At 39.8% G+C, this 23,909-nt stretch overlaps 2 protein-coding genes across 2 annotated transcripts; one reads left to right on the top strand and one right to left on the bottom strand.

Moving 5' to 3' along the window:
* Positions 1–1,961: 1,961 nt before the first annotated feature.
* LOC127640214 (uncharacterized) lies at positions 1,962–15,959 on the bottom strand. The gene is made up of 18 exons (XM_052122669.1): positions 15,925–15,959; positions 14,783–14,884; positions 14,648–14,691; positions 12,854–13,045; positions 12,707–12,754; positions 10,358–10,813; positions 9,986–10,141; positions 9,739–9,835; positions 9,524–9,642; positions 9,222–9,292; positions 9,020–9,145; positions 5,037–5,132; positions 4,662–4,790; positions 4,346–4,489; positions 4,125–4,147; positions 3,925–3,980; positions 3,169–3,585; positions 1,962–2,952 (listed from the first exon to the last, which is right to left on the bottom strand). The coding sequence occupies exons 1-18, from the start codon at positions 15,957–15,959 to the stop codon at positions 2,342–2,344; spliced, it is 2,922 nt and encodes a 973-aa protein (XP_051978629.1). The 3' UTR covers positions 1,962–2,341.
* Positions 15,960–17,070: 1,111 nt separating this feature from the next.
* LOC127640257 (E3 ubiquitin-protein ligase RNF19B-like) lies at positions 17,071–23,369 on the top strand. Its single transcript, XM_052122717.1, has 4 exons — positions 17,071–17,237; positions 19,292–19,395; positions 22,444–22,593; positions 22,677–23,369. The coding sequence occupies exons 1-4, from the start codon at positions 17,153–17,155 to the stop codon at positions 23,127–23,129; spliced, it is 792 nt and encodes a 263-aa protein (XP_051978677.1). The 5' UTR covers positions 17,071–17,152; the 3' UTR covers positions 23,130–23,369.
* Positions 23,370–23,909: the final 540 nt, after the last annotated feature.

The following is a 23,909-nucleotide window of genomic DNA, read 5'->3' as shown; positions in this document are numbered from 1 at the left end:
ACTGTGTATTGCTCTTTTATGAGTGGGAACTCAAACTCTTTTAGAGGAAATAAACTCTTTTTAGGAGGAGAAACACTCTTTCATGCAATGAAAGCGCTGTCGAAGTGCCCAGGGGTGTAGACTGCACAGCGTGCAGAGAGAGAGACAACGCCAGCTGGAAACACGCCATAGATCCAACAGCAGTGCTTATTGCCAGTAGAGGTGAGTGGAACAGTGGTGAACTCAGATTGCTGTTGCACAACCGTTCGGCTCCGAAGAAAAATTCTGACTGGCACTCGCTGCCCCGCTTCCCTTTATACCCGTATGTCCGGGGTGGGGCATGCAAATTCTGTCTGCCAACTTGACATTGGCCTTTTCTCAGGTTCAGAGGTACGTTTGGCGTCCCAGGAAGACCCCTTGTGTCACTTCATTCGACACAATGTCGAGTGAGTTACAGAAGGGGAACAGTCACTTAACATCTTTTACTGGAAGTAAAAAAAGACCTTCTGGTTGTGTAAATGAAAGATGACACATTATTAAGCTTTTTAAACAGAAACAGTTTAGCAAAGTTTCATTGTGTCCCAGTGCTTATGATCGATGATCTCACAGTGCACAGAAGTACATTATATGGGCTTTGTTCACAAATATGGCAGAGAGAGAGAGAGAGAGAGAGCAGTCATACAGTAATGAAACAAGTCAATTGCTGTAAGGTCCGGCTGTGCAGAGGCAATTGCTTTAATAACCTTCATGAATTTGGCACCCCATATAATTAATTAGTTATCAAATCTATACCAATTCTTTGTGCTTGTTCGGTGTTTGAGATGTAATTTTATTTGACTGTGTGACGTCACTCTTCACCTCATATCATCCAAATCGCCTCGAACCGGTGTTGTACGTCTGTGTTCGAGTTATGCTGTTAAAATTAATCTTGAATCTCCAATCTAGAAATAACAGCTTGTATTTGGGAGCAGTGACGTCAGTCTCCAAGTCCAAATCGCTCTGAACCTGTGTTGTTAATATGTGCTCGATTTGTGCCATTAAAAGAAATATCATACCATATTCCTTTCTTTGTATTTAAAAAGATAGCTTTTGGGAGCCGTGAAATTGCACAGGCTAAAACCCATGTCAATCACTCGTGTCTGTCTCCATCGTTTGTGTCGCTTCTGGTTTGTGCCATGTTTGGTATCATTGAAGCATTCATTTTTTGGCTTAAATGATTAAATCTTTCACCCCATCAAACTCAAACAGATCTCTCTGACAGGAAATATCAGATTTGGGCTGATATTTAAACCAGGGATGAAAACTTCTCACCTTTCAGCCAAATTCACCTTTCCTGAAGCTAATTTTACCTACTTGTTTAGTAACATTTTTAGGAACCAGTAATACAAGAAGACGAAGGAACAAATGTGTCACAAACAGAGGGAACGAGATTCAATCAAGGTCACTTCCTGTTTGTAGAAACACTCCTCCAGCAGAAAAAACCTTTCACTGGACATAACAAACATTGACTCAGGGACTGCAGGTCTTCAGTTTCTGTTTCTCAGAAGAGAAACTATTCATGTTAATCAGTATTATCTTTGAACACAAGACCTGCCATGTAAGTTTGAATGCCACAAGATGTACAAGAAGCTTAATCTCAAACATAAAACGTCAGGAAAAATGTTATGGACTATGGTACTAATAATCAGTTATTGTTGGATGAAATTAATCAGATTCTAATTTCCATGCCATAATAAATCTTCTTAGTAAGACCTGCATGATCTTAAGAAAATTGTCCTCATATTGATTTCTCTTAAGTTAACCTATTCATAAATATGAACTAAAATGTATATTAATTTATGCTATTTTTTGTAAGAACAAAAATTAAAATACAACTGAAAATAATAAAATAAATAAATAAATAAAAGGACATCACGAATGTTTTCAAAAAAACTCATAATTTATTAAGGTACATTTATGTTATTTTTTCCATCTCAGTGGAATAGTCAGTCTTCTCAGCATTACATTTCTATAACAACCTTTAAGAATCATATTGGTCTTTACTGTGTATAAACACGCACAAAAAAAAAAACATATTTACACACTACATAATAATTACATACTTCCAGTTTAATTGAAGACAGTGAAGCGCAGATCAAAAACAACAAACACAAATAAAAACAAGAAAAACAATTAATTCAATTGAGATGATTTTGATTAAATGCTAACACACATTATGCAAAGACATGGATGAGGGGACTTAAATCAATTCAATCATTTTTGTTTATCTATTCTTATTGAATCATCTGCAGAAAAACAAGCTCAGATTCAATTGTTATTTATCAAATTCTCTCCTAATATTGAATGAGTATTTGTCTATGTGTCAAACCAAGGTAAGAAGTAGAACAAGAAGAAGAAGAATAAAAACAATTGGAATAATTAAAATATAAATAATAGATATCCTCCGACTGACATTTTGTGAACGCTCATTTGTCTGAGCTGATTCATCTGTTTCCAAAAGACTGCTACTTTGAGTTCTCTGTCCCTCATCATTAGCTGTATTTGGATCAGAGTTTAGCTCAGATTCACAGCGGTTAATGTACACAGTTTTTGTATCTGAATAATTAACTTGTTTCCAATTAGCTGCTCTAGATTGCACATTTGGTTTCAACTGATTTTCCTTCTTGCTATCAACTGAGTGCATTTCAGTTTCTGGAGCAGATTTATCTGTCAGACATTGCCAGGACTTTTCTTTAGTCTCAGTAATATTAGCACTGGTGTTCTGGAGATTTGGCAGATGCTGTGGAAGATTCTTCTCTGTAGATTTGTAATTATTATCACTTTGGATGGCAGTTTTGGTTTGTTTAGTTTTCGGTTTTGTCTGAAGGTTTCTCCCTTTGGTCTTTTTAGTCTGAAGTCTTCCTTCTTTCAGGAATGTTGGAACATCCTCTTCTGAACAACAATTTCCTGTTTGAGAATGTTGATCTGGTGTTTCTGTGAACAATGAACAAACGGTTGTTGATTATCAAAGAAATGATCAATAATCTCAACTATACATCCATTACAAAGCAACATTACTTTCTTCTCAAGCTGCTTCTGTCTCAACATGGATTTTATTTCAGAGGATTTGCAAAGGGAATCATTGACATGAGTGAACTGGGGATTTCTTCAGCATTGGTTCAGATTGTGAACATTTGTATTAAATCGTACCTCTATTTTTAGCTGGAAAGGGATTTTCTTCAGACATATTCTGTGAATCAATATATATATTATCAGACATCTCAGACAGACTATTCAGTCCTGCCGTAGAGCTCCCATCAGTTGCACTAGATTGCACGTTTAGATTTGACTGATTGTTATTTTGGTTATCAACTGATGGCATTTTATTTTCTGGAGCTGTTGGGAATAATGAGGGGGTTTCTGCAGTCTCAGTAGAATTATCATCATAAATTTGAATAATAGTTTGCTCCGTTTTCTGTGACTGATTGTGAGGCTTCTCAGTGTTTGTACAGTTGTGAGTTTTGGTCAAAGTATTCAAAGGACTTTCGGATTTGCTTGATGTCATGACATTGGTTGAGCTTGGAATATCCATTTCTTTCCGAGTATGTGCTCTGGGTTGTGCTGAAGCTGAAAAAACAAAAAGAAGCAAAAAAAAAAAAAGCTTATTTTCTACATATTCAAGTATTATCAAATGAGCTGCTACATTTCATTAATCTGAAGAGGCTTCCAAAATACAGCAGATCAGTTTCTCCACACACGTTTTTGTCTTTATAAACTGAACTTCAGCTCAGACCTCTTATATTGAATTATATAATTGTCAGCTTGTATTACTGTAAAAATAAATCACAAATATAAACCATTTGCTATAGTTTTAACATGTTATATTATTTCAGTCTAAGGTAACTTTTTGCACTAAGACAGATTTCTGATATCACCATCAAATACAATATTTAAATATTTGCTTACATCTTTTGAAGAAAAGTAAACATGCCATGTCAGAGACAAAGTGTTTTTTCAAGTGCCTGTAAAAAAGAAAAGAAAACTTTAAATAAACACTGTAATGATAATGCCACAATGCATTTGTTAATAAAATCCAAGTCTGCAAATTTGTTGTTGAAGTGCATCTTTGATTTAGTGCCTGTACATGATGGTAATTAATAACTTACCTGCCACCATCAAACTTCTGAATCTGCAAGAATAGAAGGAAAAAGACTCATTTATCATGTTTGACACCCAGAGATAATTAAGAACTTTTAAACTGAGAAACAGATTGTTTGTAAGTTTGCATTGTGACCTATGTGGGAACTTAAACAATATGCATATAGTCACTGGACTTGTACATTTGAAACTGTTTATTGAACACATTAAAAAGAGAAAGTAAACACACCCTATACACACTGCTGTCATTAAATTGATACCACTGTTGGTTCTCAAATGACTTGATGTCAGCAAAGTAGTGTCCACCACTGAGAGATCCAGAATGATTGATCACAGCATACAAGTCATACTCATACTGTACTCCACCCTCATCCTGAATAAAAACATTTCATAAATATATCAAAACACACATATTGTTATTGCACATATTCATATACAAGCAGGTCAGACAAGCTGTAAGCTGTATCAAAACTTATGAATAGTCAGAGATAAATAGACACAAAATAAAAAAAAATCACAGTCTTTAAATGACAATATATTTATACCTGCACTGATAAATGGAGAGGAATTTCAACATCACGTTTGTTTTTCAAGAAAGTCATAGAGTTATAATCCAAATAAAACCTCTGCATCTGTAAGACCAGAACTTGTGGCACTTGAAGAATGGTGTAACTCTGAAAGAAAATATCATTATGTAATTTAAGATAAATTCAGCACATTTCAATTGAATATAACCCTGATGTAATCACATGAAAAAGTAATTACTGTAATCTCTAGTCAACTTTATACTCTTCATGACCTTAGATAGTCAGTAACATTTGTCTCTCAACTAACAAGCAGTTTTGATATTTCAAGTTTTCGTATTTCATATTGCTTTTACACACAGGAAGGCAGCAGAAAACATCAAATGTAAAGCTCACAAATTTCATGTCAGTCATCATTTTGCAGTTTTCACAGAACAACTGATCCTCTCCCTCCTGAAGTGTTGCTTCAAACTGTGAGTTAAAACTGTTTTGCTGAAAAATACAGATGTGAGAATAAAGGTACAAGACAAGCAATCATCCTGGTCTCATGGGAAAATAAAAACAAAACTCAAAAACCTGAAATATGTTGCTGTGAGTAGAAATCATGCTTTCTCCAATACAGATGTGAATTTACAGTAATCAGGTGAGAAAAATGTTCTCTCTACCTTTTCTCTTTATCTTTGAGAAAAGGCCAGTGAGAATTGGCGAACAGAATTTGCATGCCCCTCTCCCAGACAACCGGTATAAAAGGAGGGAAGCGTGCGTCTGTTCAGACAGATGTTTTCTTCGGAGCCGAGCGGTTGAGTTTCAGCAAGCTGAGTAAAACCCACTGCTGTTCCACTCACCTATAAAGAGCATACGCTGTTAGAAATACAGCACACTTTAGCGGCTTTTCTAGATTGCACATTCAGTTCACCAGGCGCCCGCCCCGTTTCAGCGGCGCCCGCGTTACCTCGGTTTAGGGCAAAAACGCCTCCACCCTGCGTGCGGAGATCGCAACCCTTCTGTGCAAGGACGCGATAGAGCCTGTCCCTCCAGCCGAGATGGAGAAGGGTTTCTTTGGCACGTACTCCATCGTACCCAAGAAAGGCAGTGGGTTGCAGCCTATCTTGGAGCTGCGAGTTCTGAACCGGGTCTTACACAGACTCCTGTTCAAGATGCTAAAACAGAAACGTATAAAAAAAAATAATTTAAGATTGGTTTGCGGCGGTAGACCTGAAGGATCCGTACTTTCACGTCTCAATATTACCCCGTCACAGACGTTTAGTACAAGGTCCTCCCCTTCGGTCTGTCCCTGTCCCCTCGAGTCTTCACAAAAGTCACAGAGGCAGCTCTTGCCGCTTTAAGGGAAGTTGGCATTCACATACTCAACTACCTCGACGACTGGCTAATCTTAGTGCACTCTCAACAGTTGCTCTGTGCGCACAGGGACCTGGTGCTCACACACCTCAGCGTTTAGGGCTTCGGGCCAACTGGGAAAAGAGCAAGGTCACCCCGGTTCAGAGGATCTCTTTTCTCCGCATGGAGTTAGACTCAGTCTCAATGACAGCGCGCCTCAGGAGCGAGCATGCACAGTCAGTGCTGAAGATCGTTCAGACCAGGCAAATATGCATTTTCCCCAGTGAGCCTACATGCACAAGTCCTGTGCAAGGTCAGGGAGGTCAAGGAACAAGTCATTCTCGTGGCCCCTCACTGGACCACCCGGACTTGGCTTTCGGATCTCATGCTCCTCGAGACAGCACCTCCCTGTCAAATTCCCCTGAGGAAGGACCTTCTTTCTCAGGGATGGGGCACCCTCTGGCATGCGCGCCCAGACCTCTGGAACCTTCATGTCTAGCCCCTGGACGGGATGCGGAAGATCTAAATGGTCTACCACCAGCCGTCACAGCAGACACAATCACTCAAGCCAGAGCTCCATCCACCAGGCAGCCCTAAAGTGACGCTTATTCGCAAATTGGTGTTCTTCCCGATCTGAAGACCCATAGAGCTGCAGAGTTGGGTCAGTGCTCTCATTCCTGCAGGAGAGGCTGGAGGGGCGGCCGTCCCCCTCCACCTTGAAGGTTTATGTAGCTGCCATAGTGGCTCACCACAATGCAATGGACAGTAAGTCATTAGGGAAGCATGACCTGATCATCAGGTTCTGGGTGCTGAACCCTCCCAGGCCATGCCTGTTGTCCTCTTAGGCCTTTGAGGAGCTTGACTCAATCCAACTAAAGGCCCTCTCCTTGAAGACAGCTCTCCTGATCGTGTTCACTTCCATCAAGAGGTTTTGGGACCTGCAAGTGCTCTCTGTCAACAACACTTGCCTGGAGTTTGGTCCGGCAGACTCTCACGTCATGCTGAGACCCCGACCGGGCTACGTGCCGAAGGTTCCTACTACCCCATTCAGGGATCAGGTAGTGAACCTGCAAACGCTAACCTGGGAGGAGGCAGATGCAGCCTTAGCATTGCTGTGTCCAGTGGATCGCACGCAGAGCTTTAGAAACTCGGAGCAGCTCTATGTCTGCTTTGGTGGACAGCGGAAAGGGAACTCTGTCTCCAAACAGAGGCTTGCCCACTGGATCATGGACGCCATTGCATTGGCCTAACAGACCCAGGTTGTGCCTGCCCCCTTGTAGGTTCGAGCACACTCTACAAAGAGGACATCTGCAGAGCGGCGGGCTCGGCAACACCCAATACCTTCACAAGATTTTACAATCTCAGGGTTGAGCCGGTCTCGTCCCGTGTTTTGATAGGTCCGAACACATAGAATTCAGTAATACGGTGACAACAGCTGGCCGGGTGTATCGCTTACGCATACCGCCTTTCCCCTCCCTTGAGGTGAAGACGTGCGCTCTACTCCCCCAGTCCTGTCCAGAAGTCACAGACCCTGGGTGTCCTTCCTACCTAGCCCTCTGGCTCCAAACTCAGTGGAGGAAGTTCTCAGCCAGACCCACAGCAGGCACCGACTTGCCTGCACTGGAATAGGTGCTCCAAAGTTTCTGATTATACCAAAATCTCCTGTGATGTATTTTCCGCCTCTGGCCCCGGTTGCAGTGATTGTAGAGTTCCTCCCTGTCGAGGCAGGACCTACCACTGAGCCACTTCCATGTGTGGCTGGTAAGCCCATGTGACGTCTTTGCCACATGTTAACCTCCCCTGTTGGGCAGGACATCTCTGTGGGGTCTTTTCCCCCTGAAAGAATAGGATCAGAAAAGAACGCCTTCCCCGATGTGTGTTATAGCGCTAGATGGGCCCAACTGCACCTAACACTCTATGGAGAGAAAACATAGAGAGAGAAAAGGCCGCGGCTGGTACGGCCTGCTCCCAGGCTAGTTATGTCGCTTCCCTCCTCAGGGATGTGAGGAACTATATGATGTCTCTTGGGGCGTTGGGGAAGGTTACGTGCCGTCTGATGCACCTGCTATTTTCGCAAGCAACGGCTTGCTTGCACCTGTATCAGCAGTCCATGTAACACGTTAAGTGTTGTGCCATTTTTAAATAGGGACCCCTCGTGTCACTACATAGACACAACGTCTCAGCTCAAAACCTGTCTGAACAGACGCACACTTCCCTCCTTTTATACCCGTATGTCAGGGGGAGGGGCATGCAAATTATGTTCGCCAAATCTCATTGGTCTTTTCTCAAAGATAAGAGGTAACTGAGGCTCTCAAGATATAGGCTCCCTATTGTCACTACATCGACACAATATCTCGTTCCCTCCATCAGGGAATGGAGGTTACATAAGTAACCGAGACGATTTTCAGCCTGGTCTCATGTTAAATTAGTAATAATTTGTCTACATTAACCAATTGTTAAAATGTAAATATACAATATTAATGGGCTTGTACACACTTTACATTAATTTAGGGAAATTAGTCGACCAACCAACACAAGTTCAAATCTGTTCCAGCGATGTGAACAAACAAGTCTAGAATATGTTAATTCTATTCAAGCAGTTGACCCTCAGGCTAATCTTAAACTGAAAGGGAACAAGAACTGAGACTATATGTCCATAAAACCAATGTGCTACATTCCAATTCTTCTGAAGTCATACAGACGTTTTGCATGAGAAACCGACTGCAATTTAAGTCTTCATTCTGTAAAAGTTGGAATTCTGTCCAAATTTTATTGGTTTTACATGTTTTGTCAATAAAGTAATTTGAATGAGTGAGATTTGCAAAGCAATCGTCTGGTTTCAGAGGACTTGGGAAATAGACTGTTCATTTAAATTGTATTGGTTGATTTATATCTTAATGCAAGTAAAAGAAGTGTATATTTCACTGGAAACTGCATATGCATGTAGCAACATATTTCCCCCACAAGCCCAGTTGGTGAACAATAGTTGATGTGATATTTTTGCTTTAAAGCACATATGACATTATTTAATATATACTTACCACATTAATCACATGTTGATCAGAGTCCATGGCAATGGCCAGAAAACAAAATGAATTTATTTCCTCAACGGATTCATGCTGACTCTGTAGACAGGTGCTTGAGTGTTTCTTCTTTCCATGGAATATCTTTAAAATATTTTGAAAGTCAATGATGAAGGATTCATAATATAATATATTTACTTACAGTAGATTCAGACATTACCTCGGATGGCTCAGGTTCAATCATACTCAATATCTTCTGTAAAAATTCTGCTGCATCCTGCTCCTCACAAACTTAAATAAATACAACTTTCATTAGATCTTCAGAGGCTTTAACATATAGCATTCAACATGGAAGTGAAGTCCGCTAAATATTATGTGGGGAAAGAAGTCACATGTAGTTTGATTGTTATTATTATAATAATTATTATTGCCAATTTTTCTACATGCGTTTCATAAGATGGTGATAGAAATGCAACTACTAAACATTAATTTAACACATTTAGCACATAATCAGTCATGTACCATTTCCAATGGCTAAAGCATTTGTGATTCCTTCTGTAGAGACACTTCTGTCTTTAGACCTCAAGCATGTGAATAAATGTTTAAGTTCAATAGAAACACTTTTTGGCTTCCAACTTTTCCTGCAACAGACAACAGTTATTAATAACACACATTACTATAATAATCGGATCTAACAAGACTAAAACAAATAAACAAGAAAACAAAGCCAAACTAACTTCAACACAGCTTTTCTGAAATCTTCAGTCATGAAAAGACATTGCAGCACTGCATTCAAATAGCACGTGGCTCCTTGATTCTGCAATCCACAGTACTCTTAAATATGAAAAGAAATGATGACTTTACATTTATGACATTCATGTAAGCAAACATTGAACAAACTGTTGTTGATTATCAAAGAAATGATCAATAATCTATTTGGCAGATGCTGTGGAAGATTCTTCTCTGTAGATTTGTAATTATTACCATTTTGGATGGCAGTATTGGTTTGTTTAGTTTTCGGTTTTGTCTGAAGGTTTCTCCCTTTGGTCTTTGTAGTCTGAGGACTTCCTTCTTTCAGGAATGTTGGAACATCCTCTTCTGAACAACAATTTCCTGTTTGAGAATGTTGATCTGGTGTTTCTGTGAACAATGAACAAACGGTTGTTGATTATCAAAGAAATGATCAATAATCTCAACTATACATCCATTACAAAGCAACATTACTTTCTTCTCAAGCTGCTTCTGTCTCAACATGGATTTTATTTCAGAGGATTTGCAAAGGGAATCATTGACATGAGTGAACTGGGGATTTCTTCAGCATTGGTTCAGATTGTGAACATTTGTATTAAATCGTACCTCTTTTTTTAGCTGGAAAGGGATTTTCTTCAGATATATTCTGTGAATCAATAGATATATTATCAGACATCTCAGACGGACTATTCAGTCCTGCCGTAGAGCTCCCATCAGTTGCACTAGATTGCACGTTTAGATTTGACTGATTGTTATTTTGGTTATCAACTGATGGTATTTCAGTTTCTGGAGCTGTTGGGAATAATGAGGGGGTTTCTGCAGTCTCAGTGTTTTTCAGGAGACTCGGTGAATCTTCCAGAAGATCGCTCTCTGTAGAATTATCATCATCAATTTGAATAATAATTTGCTCCGGTTTCTGTGACTGATTGTGAGGCTTCTCAGTGTCCGTACAGTTGTTATACGGAGGACTTTCATGTTCGATACATCTTCCTTTCAGAAAATCTTTTGGCAAAGAGTTTGCTCTTTGTAAATGCAGTTCTGGTGTTTCTATCTTTTCTGAAGCTGTAAACAATAAATAAGAATACGAGTAACAACAACAATAAAGAAATTCCATTTTATGAAGGTTATGATATAAAAAAAGCTTAAGAATAGTACATACAAAAACCAATGTAAAATAAATACATATCAATATATATATACAGGTGAAACTCGAAAAATTAGAATATCGTGCAAAAGTTCATTAATTTCAGTAATTCAACTTAAAAGGTGAAACTAATATATTATATAGACTCATTACAAGCAAAGTAAGATATTTCAAGCCTTTATTTGATATAATTTTGATGATTATGGCTTACAGCTTATGAAAACCCCAAATTCAGAATCTCAGAAAATTAGAATATTACATGAAATCAATTAAAAAAAGGATTTTAAATACAGAAATGTCGGCCCTCTGAAAAGTATAATCATGCATATGTACTCAGTACTTGGTTTGGGCCCCTTTTGCATTAATTACTGCCTCAATGCGGCGTGGCATGGATGCTATCAGCCTGTGGCACTGCTGAGGTGTTATGGAAGACCAAGATGCTTCAATAGCGGCCTTCAGCTCTTCTGCATTGTTTGGTCTCATGTCTCTCATCTTTCTCTTGGCAATGCCCCATAGATTCTCTATGGGGTTCAGGTCAAGCGAGTTTGCTGGCCAATCAAGCACAGTAATACCATGGTCATTGAACCAGGTTTTGGTACTTTTGGCAGTGTGGGCAGGTGCCAAGTCCTGCTGGAAAATGAAGTCAGCATCTCCATAAAGCTTGTCTGCTGAAGGAAGCATGAAGTGCTCTAAAATGTCCCGGTAGACGGCTGCGTTGACTCTGGACTTAATAAAGCACAGTGGACCAACACCAGCCGATGACATGGCTCCCCAAACCAACACAGACTGTGGAAACTTCACACTGGACTTCAAGCATCTTGGATTGTGTGCCTCTCCATTCTTCCTCCAGACTCTGGGACCTTGGTTTCCAAATGAGATGCAAAATTTGCTCTCATCAGAAAAGAGGACTTTGGACCACTGAGCAACAGACCAGTTCTTTTTTCTTTAGCCCAGGTAAGACGTTTGACATTTGAAGCCCATGTCCAGGACCCGTCTGTGTGTGGTGGCTCTTGATGCAGTAACTCCAGTCTCAGTCCACTCCTTGTGAAGCTCCCCACACATTTGAATGGCCTTTTCCTGACAATCCTCTCCAGGCTACGGTCATCCCTGCTGCTTGTGCACCTTTTTCTTCCACACTTTTCCCTTCCACTTAACTTTCTATTAATGTGCTTTGATACAGCACTTTGAGAACATCCAACTTCTTTTGCAATTACCTTTTGAGGCTTTCCCTCCTTGTGGAGGGTGTCAGTGATGGTTTTCTGCACAACTGTCAGGTCAGCAGTCTTCCTCATGATTGTGAATTCAACTGAACCAGACTGAGAGACCATTTAAAGGCTCAGGAACCCTTTGCAGGTGTTTAGCTGATTAGAGTGACACTTTGAGCTACAATACTGAACCTTTTCACAATATTCTAATTTTCTGAGATTCTGAATTTGGGGTTTTCATAAGCTGTAAGCCATAATCATCAAAATTATATCAAATAAAGGCTTGAAATATCTTACTTTGCTTGTAATGAGTCTATATAATATATTAGTTTCACCTTTTAAGTTGAATTACTGAAATTAATGAACTTTTGCACGATATTCTAATTTTTCGAGTTTCACCTGTATATATATATCAAATAAATTAGTAGATTATAAATGCTTTATATGAACAATAATATAAACTGCTTCACTGTCATCTTTTTTTTAAAACTAAGTCAGGCTAAGCATGTGGTTTTTGTTATGTAAAGAATATGCATTGGGGCAAAATAAAGGGGAAATGTTGTTTAATCATATTTCTGGTATAAATGCAAAGAGAAAGATCAGTACCTTTCATCATTTTAGCTGGTGTTGCCAAATCATCTGGTTGATGGTGACCTGGTAAAAACAAATAATAATAATAATAATAACAATAATTAGAATTATAATGAATAATAAATATACCACAATATGTTGTGTTACCTTTAAAGCACTGACCTTCATATACATTTGTGTCAAGGGATCTTTTACGAGGCTCCATTCTCACAATAAAAACTGGATTATTTGATTGTATGTTCCTGCCGTATAATCCTATTATACTGAAATAATTATGGAGAATAATGACTGACGGATGTGAAATTGTAAGTAAAAATAATACAGGTTTGGTTTTCAGCCCAGATACATTCAAATCTAAAGAGAAAAAATAAAATGAAAGACAGGATTAATCAATTAATTCCAATAATTATTGCTCAATATTACATTTGTTTTAGTTTTAACTTCTGTTTATGTTTGATTCATATTTATTTTATAACATTTCCTAAGTTTCTGATAGGTAAGAAATTAAGTTTTACTACATTATTCTGCAATTTCCCCTCTTATAGCTGGATTAACCTTTACTTGATTAACATTATAACTGAGAAGTTGAATTCAGTGTTTTACCTTTTAAAGTGTCCTGAAGTCACTTATTATGAAACTGATAAGATGAAGACTTTAAGTAAGTATTTGAATGGCATTGCTATTTCTTGGTCTGGTTTGTTTTGTTAGCAACTTCCTACCCATCTATTATTATTCTTGCTTGTATTTTAGCAGTACGCATTATAGCTACCTAATAAACTAATTTGCTAAGCAATATACATGATGCACACCCCACAAGATAGCTGACTAGTTATCTTGAAAAGGTCAAAGACATCTTGCATAAAGTTGAGTTTTTCTCATAAATATGGTGAGTTCTTCTGATTAATCAGATAATCAAATAGCATGCTATTGAAGAGAAACAACGAAAATAACTGAAATGAAAAACAGTAATAAAGTACTTTTTAGATTGTACACCAGAAAGAAAGAGAAACCCTGCTCAAGTGACTTTATGAGACTGTGTTGAACAACATTATATGATCTAACTTTGATATAACAGGCATTAACTTGGATGCCTATACAAATATTTGACCATGTGCTCAAGGTTATACATACATTTTTTAAATCAAATACACATTTTTATAATAACAACACATTTTCAAAGTTTTCCAGGGGTCATACCACCTGACATGATAAGTTGAATCAACCTCATCATTACTCAAAAATGTCAAATTATCTAATATTTATAGGTGGGTGACTAATCTTGTTACTGCATCAAAGGGGTCCTCTGGAGTCTTCTGTGTGATGTCATATGCTGTGACTTGGTTTTCTTAAAGGAACGTTGCATAAAATTTTTATGTCGGTCGCCCTCCATTTTTCGGACAAAAGTTTTTTAAGTAATAGAATAGTTTTGAAATAGGTCTGATACACTATTTCCCCTCATTTATAAAGAATTTAACATGAAATCATGCCAAAATATTTGATTAAGAATTTTATTGAAAAAATTAACATTTATATCTCAGTTTTGTTCTCTGCTTGTACGTTCGGACGGTCGCACCACCTGACATTTGTCTTTCAAACACCAAAACTCAAAAAATCTATTGAATTTCAATAAAATGAAAAGGGTTTCTTATAAAGGAGATATTGTAGATCCATTTGATATATGACATGTATTTATTCAAATTCTTTTTAGGAAAATAATGAATTTGGACACAAAAAATACATGTCATGTCATTGACCCATATATTATTAAAAGTTTACCAGACAAGAAACCAATCTAGCTCATCATTTTCTCTACAAGATGGTGTTAATAACTGGTTTTGCTTTAAAATACATTAATGTTCATTTAAGGTTTAGATTAGGTGCATTCTGCATTATATATAGGAATTCCTGACATGCGGATCTAAAAATGCCATTTTTAAGAGAGTTATGAGAACTTACCTTGGGAAATTGAATTTCTCCATTTATTTTGTGCACATTCCAATCTATCAATAAAAGAAAATGCCATATTGGTAATCCTTTTAAATATGAAGTGACGACAATTATTCCAGAATCTGGTGATAAAATATCACTTACTGTTTTTGGTTTACTTTTCCCAAGTCATAGGACAGGAAGTTGATTTGTGAAGTCCGATGTAAAGGCTGCTGTAAATGTCTTCGGCTTGCAGGAACAAATTTCCTTTAAGTGAAAAATGTAAAAGGTGAGTTACCAGGCTGTTTAGTCGGTGTAAATCACACACAAATCCAATCTTGCAGTAACTATTGCATTCAATTCAATGGGACAATTCATTAAAGGAATTATGAACATTTTAGCTAAGGTTCGAGTTCAAGGAGTATGGCTGCTGCGTTGCGAGCTCCAACCCAACATTGCAGTTTTTTGCTTGGATGTTGTCTGCCTTGTTGTCTATGATAGGCAAACACTTTTGGACATTGGTTCTGCAATAACACACTGAAAACCGGACTTTAAATTCCTCAATGCTGACCCGCTCTTTTTAAACACAGCAGCAGAGCCCTTTGTCTGGGCAGCCCGTCAGTGGAAATGCAGCCGGAAAAGGGGAAGGAGAGCCGGCGTTCTCGTCAGAATAAGACGTCAAGCAAATCGACCCCCGCTACCCAGTATTCTACTGGCAAATGTTCAGTCTATGGACAACAAGCTCTGCGAGCTGAGAGCGCGGAGGTGGTGTATGTTTTATGATCAACAAATCATGGTGTGATCAGAGGAACGTACATTCTATCAAGTCTTTCTGCTCTCCTGATCTGGAATTTCTCAAGCTTCAGTGTCGACCATTCTGGCTACTGAGGGAATTCACAGCGGTCATTATCACAGCTGTGTACATCCCCCCACAAGCCGACACAGACCGGGCATTCAAGGAACTGTATGGGAGCATAGGTGAGCAGGAAACCACACACCCTGAGGCTGCGTTCATTGTAACTGGGGACTTTAACAAAGCCAATTTTAAAACAATTGCACCAAAATACCACCAACACATCAGCTTCAACACACAAGGGGACCGGGTTTTGGACCATTGCTTTTCTCCATTCCGGGATGGCTACAAATCCCTCCCCCGCCCCCCATTTGGCAAATCAGACCACTCTTCCGTTCTGCTTCTGCCCGCTTACTGGCAGAAACTGAAACAGGAATCACCCGCCCTCAGAATGATCCAGTGCTGGTCGGACCAATCAGACTCTGCGCTACAAGACTGTTTTGATCATGCGGACTTGGAGAGGTTCCGGTCTGCCTCTGATGACGACATCGAGGTTACACTGATGACGTGTTTCATCAGGAAGTGCATAGATGATATATTGCTGACCAAAACTATTCGGATCTACCCTAACACCCTAACTAGAAACCATGGACTATTGGCGACGTTCATGTGGCACTTAATGCGCGGACCTCCGCTTTTAATTCCGGGTACGTGGAGCAGCATAAACAAACCAGTTACGACCCTCCGTAGAACTATCAGAGCAGCCAAATGCCAGTACAGGGACAAGATTGAAGGACAGTTGAACACTGCAACACTGACTGATAGTGCCCTCCAAGCTTGATGAGAAACTCCGGGCTCTGGGCTTAAACAGCTCACTGTGCAGCTGGATCCTGGATTTCCTGTCAGGCAGACATCAGGTGGTTAGAATGGGCAGCAACATCTCCTCATCACTGTCCCTCAACACTGGAGCCCCGCAGGGCTGTGTTCTCAGCCCCCTACTGTATTCCCTGTACACACATGACTGTGTGGTAACACATAGCTCCAATGCCATCATTAAGTTTGCTGACGATACGACGGTGGTATCATCTATCTATGAAGACGTTTTTTTCTTGTTAATAAATGCACCAGTGTCAAGTTGTATGTTTTTGGTTTTGTATATTAGCCTACATGTATAAAATGTCTTTTGAAATCACTTAAATATAAATATAAAGCTGTAAACACAAAGCTGAGTGTTATGGCATTGAGGAAGGAATTGTGGGCATTCCTTTACTGAGCGATACAGAACAGCTCAGATAAGTTTTTTTATTGTAATATTTTTAATGTATCTAAACAAAATACATTAGCACTACTTAAGAATACAAAAGACAGTTTTTAATAAAAAAATTTAAAAAAAGAATTTGCTTGGTGAAGGCATTGCTTTTTATAGCCCACTGTACAGTTTCACTTTCCAGTCTGAGCATTTAACAACAGCACTTTTGCCAAGCATTCAGCAGATCACATATTTACCTGTTCAAGAATAAATCGACGCAGAACTGTCCACCTGTCGACTCGAGCGGAGTCATCTGCATTCTCATCTGCGTCGCTCTGGTGCAGTTCTTAAGAGGTTGACTCGATGCCCCACCTGGGGAGGATAAATCACGTGGTTTTCAGTATCTATGAGGACAGAGAAAATAGTAGTCAGTCGATCGATGCAAAAAAGTAGAGAAGGTCGCTACTCGAAGAAAACAACTTGACAATTAAAAATGACTTTTAACATGTCAAATGACGAAAAACGATATGACAGATCGGAGAAGGGCATTACATTCGTGACAAGGGAAAGCGACATTGGTAAGTTTAAGTCTATGTTGGTGTAACTGTTTCGCATTCGGGACGAGTCCTGTTCCTTTCTCTTGTTTATTGCATTCATTTTATATTACAAACAGGCTGCTTGTTAATTTGGGGCTAAAGGTTCCTTCGCATTATTATCCGACATTGGCTGTTCCGTTCTGAGTCTGAATATAAAACAGGTCGTGTTACACCCTATAAAATGTGTTGTTTCATTCTCTCTCCATTTTTACTTTCGTTTCATTAATACTCGCCACTGCCTTCGATCTGAGGAAGAACACCGCTCAAATTTCAAATGACTTTTTATTGCTCTGAAACGTGAAACCAATGCAAAGTTATCTTATAAAAGGGCCATTCCTACAATTCAGTGACATTTAAGTCCTCAGTCCAAGTTATTGTTAGGATTTATATTGATTAATTTAATAGGCTTTGCATTTTATACTACAAACTGCTGTGGGCCTAAAAGTCCATTTATATATATATATATAATATTTTTAATTTTAACTTGTTGGGCTATAGTGTCATTTCCTCATGTCCCTACAGCAGCATGCATGTCAAACATCTTTGACAAAAAGGAATGTACTATATGAAAAAATGCTTTTTTTTTTTTTTTTTTTTTTTTTTACTTTCAAAGCCAAAATGTCACCGAATTATTGGAAGCCACTTGGGGCCACTTTTATTCATTCTATACATAAATGATTTTATAAATTCCTCTAAAATATTTCATAAAATAATCTTTGCTGATGACACAAATTTATTTACATCACACAGGAACCAACATGCTACAAGACATAGTAAACTCAGAGTTAACCAAAGTTGACTCCTGGTTTAAATGCAACAAACTTTCTCTAAATATCAGCAAAACAAATTTCATTTTATTTAATTCGAACAAAAAATCGTCTTTTTTAAAAAACACTACTCACTGCCTGATTAAAATTAATTGGCAGGTGATAAAAAGAGTGTACTCAACTAAATTTCTGGGGGTCCTCATTGATGACTCTCTTAGTTTTAAATGTCATATTGACCATCTTGTAAATAAATTATCAAAGTATGTTGGCCTGTTTTATAAGATCAGACATTTTCTTCCTCTGTCTGCCCTTATGATGTTGTATAAAACTTTCTTTGAACCACACCTCAATTACTGTAATGTGATATGGTGCAACACCTTTAGAAGTCATCTTAAAAAACTTGAATCCTTGCAAAAGAAAGCCATACGGGCGTTGTCCTGGTTAGAGATAAATTCCCCGATCAGCCCTCTATTCTATCGCTTTAAGTTATTAAGTCTAGCTGAGCTAAATGAATATCATAATGCTTGTTTAATGTTTCAAATTGTAAATAGCCTGAACCCTAGATTGAGTAATCTTGTTCCTATCTCCAGCCCCCAGCATACATACCAAACGAAATTCAAACCACTTATATTTGGAAAATATCGCAGACATGTGCGCACCAGTGTGAGTGTTGTTTGTAGGGGTCCGCAGATCTGGAACAGGGTTGATGATGGTATTAAGGTGTTGCCCTCTATCTCCAACTTCAAATTCAATTAAAACATAATTTCTTCTTAACCTATATTTAATTATTAAAAAACTGATGTTCATGGATTACTGGGATGTATGTGTATGTTGGTATGAGTGAGTATGTTGTTGTAACATATGTCATGGTAAAATTTTTATTTTTTTTGTGTGTATTTATTGTGTCTCACTGTACCTTGTCAGTATCTACCCATTCAAGAACTATGGGCCCCTACTTATAAGCTTTTTTTTTGCTTCTTTGGGAGACCCATTTCACTGTACTGTACCCAATCTACTCTGTACTTTTAAAAACTGTATTATTGTAATGTTTGAAGAGGTATTGTGAATAAACTAAAAAAACTAAACTGAAACTAAACTAAACTGAATCACCCAAATACTTTTGAAAGAGGTCTAGTCCATCTGAGGTGACATTGATACTAATGTATGAAGCATATTAGACCATATGCAGTTACCAAATCTCAAGTGTTTGCATCAAGACTGGCACTAAAAATGTTGAGACATATTTATGACATACTATTTCCCAATCAGATCCATACGACAATGAACCAGACTTTTTAAGAGCGTTATTATCCTGTGGGCATGCCACTGGTCCGCAGACACTCACAGACTACTGTAGAATACAGCTGACCGAGGTAAGTGATACGTTTTTAGTGAACATTATATGTTAGATTAAGTATGGCTGTAACTGAGGTGTTAACTGTTACACTTGTGTAAAATCACCATGAACAACTGCTTTATGCAGCACAATGAGCTAGTCACTAACAGCTAGCGGCCTTGTTATTGTTTAAGGTCACTAATGTTAGTGTCGCATTTAAGATGATGTCACTTAGTTTAATAATTTTAAACCATGACTTGCTCTATACATAAGTAATATTGCTGTTAGTCAGAGAGGAACTGGCCCCCATGGTGAGTCTGGTTTCTCCCAAGGTTATTATTCTGCATTAATCAACATCTTATGGAGTTTTGTGTTCCATGCCACAGTCGCCTTCGGCTTGCTCACTGGGGTTGTAAATACAATTATTATTTAATTATTTATTTTGTAACTGTAGTTCCCCTTCTGTCACTTACTCAACGTTGTGTCGATGAAGTGACACTAGGGGTCGCTCTTGAGAGCCCGAGACACCTTCAGATCGTTGAGAAAAGGCCAATGAGAAGTAGGCGAATTGGAGCTCTAAATTTGCATGCCACTCCCCCGACATACGGGTATAGAGGTCTGGGCAGCGGATTTAGTCAGATTTTTACTTCGGAGCCGAGCGGTCGTATCTCAGTGATCTGAATACCACTGCCGTTCCTTTCACCTTCACTGAAAGCTCTTCGAGACTGGCTGTTGGATATGGGATGCACTACCAGCAGTTCCTCTCCACTCTGCACTTCGCAGCAGATTGCACTTCGACGAAGAGCTATTTCCCCTCTAAAAAGAGTATGTTTACTCGGAAAGAGTAGACACGGTGACGCTGAACGTCTTTTTCAATACGCGTCTTTTTAAAGATGACCTCCCGTCGCTGTGTCGTTCCTGGGTCTGATCGTTACCTCTCTGCTCTCGACGGCCACAATCGCTGCCTCACGTGTCTGGGCCCAGATCACGTTGAGAAAGCGTTTGTGGATGGTTCATGTTCTCACTGCAAGTACATCACCATGGCAACGTTGCGGTCGCGGCTTTCTTCCTCCCGGAAAAAGCCACTTCAGCTGTCCCCCGTGCCGGTCCTCCTACCTAAGGGTACGAGGCCGCCCCAGCTGACGCTGAAAGTGATTTGGGGGCTTCAGTGGGTTCGGTTCCGCCGGGTAAATCCCCACGGACCGCCCACTCCCCGATACACTCGTTTGCCTCTGCCCAGTTCTGGGATGAGATCGACGGCTCGCTTCAATGCCAGCCTAACGTCCCTCTCGGGACTCGACGGATGAGATGTTGATCGCTGCATCGGAGAGCGTTCTGGTGCCGTCAGACGCCGAGGACTCAACCGGACTGCTGGCAGACGCGGAGCTGACCGCCATGCTTGCCCGGGCCGCCGCGAGTGTGGCGAGTGCGGCTCAAGAGTGCGCACCCCGTCTGTTTAACCCCAGGGATGTGTAGTCAGGTCAGTGCTTTCCTTCCTGCAGGAGAAGTTGGACGGGCGGCTGTCCCCCTCCTCCCTCAAGGTTTATGTAGCTGCTATAGCAGCATACCACAACGTTGACCTGACCCTCCTTGACAGCGCCTCTTTCCCACATGGGACCTCTCCGTGGTCCTTCTAGGCCTACGGAGGGCCCCCTTCGAGCCCCTTGAGTCAGCTGAGTTGAAGGCCGTCTCTTGAAGACCGCCCTCCTGACCGCGCTCACTTCCATCAAGAGGGTCGGGGACCTGCAAGCACTCTCTGTTAGTGAAGAGTGCCTAGAGTTTGGTTCGGGAGACTCTCACATGATCCTGAGACCCCGACTGGGCTACGTGCCCAAGGTTCCCACAACCCCTTTCAGGGATCAGGTGGTGAACCTGCAAGTGCTGCCCCCGGAGCAGGCAGACCCAGCCTTATCGTTGCTGTGTCCGGTGCGTGCTTTGCACACCTATTTGGATCAAACACAGAGCTTTAGACGCTTTGAGCAGCTCTTTGTCTGCTTTGGTGGACAGCAGAAAGGAAACGCTGTCTCCAAGCAGAGGCTTGCCCACTGGATTGTGGATGCCATTTCCCTGGCTTACCAGACCAGTCCATGCCTGCCCCCTTGCGGGTTCGAGCACACTCTACGAGAAGTGTGCCATCCTTGTGGGCATTGGCCAACGGCATCTCTCTAGCAGACATCTATAGAGCAGTAGGCTGGGCAACAACCAATACCTTTGCAAGATTCTATAATCTCCGGGTTGAGCTGGTTTCGTCACGTGTTCTTTCAGGTATGAACAGGTAAGTAAGTTTCGTTACACGGACAGCTGGCCGGGTGTATCACTTGCATATAGTGTCTTTCCCCTCCAAGAAGGTGAAGCTGTGTGCTCTTCTCTCCCATGCGTGTTCCCAATTTGTGACCCCTGGATGTTCTTCCTCCTAGCACTCTGACTCACGAATTCAGCAGAGGAATTTGTGGTCAGACCCAGTACGTGTACGAATGTTTTCATTGTGGAGTGGTGGTGGCGTAGTGGCTAAAGCACAGGGCTGTTAATCAGAAGGTCACAGGTTCTAACCTCATGGCCACCACCATTGTGTCCTTGAGCAAGGCACTTAACTCCAGGTTGCTCCGGGGGGATTGTCCCTGTAATAATTGCACTGTAAGTCGCTTTGGATAAAAGCGTCTGCCAAATGCATAAATGTAAATGTAAATGTTTTCATTACTGGTGTAAGTGCTCCATAGGTTTTCATGATAACCTCCTGTGACGTATCTTCTGCGGTACGGTCTCCCTCTTTCTTGGCAGACACGCGTCTCCCTTGGCAGAGCCCTCTGCCCCCGGTCGTGGTGTCTTGTAGCAACTCCTCCATGCCTCTTCCACATGCAGCATAAAACTTTCAGCCCATGTGTCATATTCGCCACTCTCGACCCCTAGTGTCCATCAGAGAACGGAGGTTAAGACAGTAACCGAGACGATTTTGAATATACACTAAAATGAGTTCTACATTGGATGACACAACTTTGATATGTCTTAAGCTTGATTCCTATTTACCTGAGATTCTTTGACTGTACTTTGATTCTTTGTTCTTATGTTTGTAAATAATGAATTGCAGGGAAAAGCGGATCTGAGGTGCCCTTTGTGTCATGAACAATGGTCTTACACTGAAGTCCGTAAACTAGCCAAACTTACACTTGAAGAGCAACAATACTTTGAGGAAACACTTGCCAACAACGCTACAAGAAAGATAGTAGACATCAAGAATGTAAGTAAATGCCTTATACCTTATTAAACCTGAATAACGTCAGATTTGTTCTTATAATTGAATCACTTTGAAATATTTTCTAGTGTCCTGGTTGTAACTGGTTCATCGAGAGGTCCGACTCCTCTAATATCTGTGTCGAATGCACAGTGTGTTCTGCTAAAAATGGGAAAACCTTTGAGTTCTGCTGGCAATGTCAGAAAGAATGGAAAGGACACCGTCCTCGCTCTGATCGATGTGACAATGACGGATGCAGCAACAAAGATCTGGATTTACTTAGAGATTGTGCAAATATAATTTTAAAAGACGCTGGAAATATTGAATGTCCAGCTGTTCGTGCATGTCCAACATGTGGCATAATGATTACACACAACACAGAGAAATGTAAAAACATTGTATGTTCTAGATGCAATAAAGAATTTTGTTTTGTCTGTCTGAAGCTCACACCTGACTGTTTGAGTACAAGTGATTACTTTATTCTCTGTTCTGATGGTGTGGCGCCACGGCAGACATCAATTCCATTTTGGAAAGTCAACTAATAAATGATAAAACACAATGACAATTATTATGTTACAGAACACTATTCAGAAAGCATATGTAGTACAACATGCATTGCATGTAAATCTTAAGGACTACTCCTAAATTAAATAGAAATCATTTTTCTATTCTTTTCAGATTGCTTAGTTTAGACTGTTGGTTCTTCTTGCAGTTTTCTTATATGCAATAATTAACAGCTTTTAGTATGTAATATGGGATTGTATTTTGCAATAACAATTCTACTGAGTTCAAAAAATTGTAAAGCTATTGCATGAAAAATCAATAAATGATATTTGTACAAAAAGAGTTTTGCAATTTTTCTTTTGCAGCTTTAGAGCCAAAATGTGAAACAGTTCAAGCACTTCAACCTCTTTTTCAAAAGCAATGTATAGAACGACTTTACCTCACAGAATTAGTATACAGTACTAGCTTTACTGCCTTACAGATAGCGGTCGACCATAAACTGAAAATAAGGGGGTTCACAGCAAAAATGAAACCAAAAGTGACAAAAACTCCCTGAAATTCAAAATGTGGTGGGTAAAATGCTCTCATAATAATTTTTCAGGTTTTTATTATATTTAATATGATTAAGGTTTGTAAATTCCTTTTTAAGCCTTGTTAATAAACTCATTATCACACAAAATATGATTTGATTTAATCTTATGGGTAAGAAGCCTTTATTTTGGCCACACATTATAAATGTGTCCCACCGGGAAAATGCCTGCTATGCCAGATCAACAGTCCAGCCCTGTCCGTAGGTCATAAATGATCAATGACAAAAA

Source organism: Xyrauchen texanus, chromosome 49, assembly GCF_025860055.1.
Source record: "Xyrauchen texanus isolate HMW12.3.18 chromosome 49, RBS_HiC_50CHRs, whole genome shotgun sequence".
Taxonomy (NCBI): domain Eukaryota; kingdom Metazoa; phylum Chordata; class Actinopteri; order Cypriniformes; family Catostomidae; genus Xyrauchen; species Xyrauchen texanus.
Note: the sequence above shows the minus strand (reverse complement) of the source record. Positions and strands in the feature narration are given on the sequence as shown.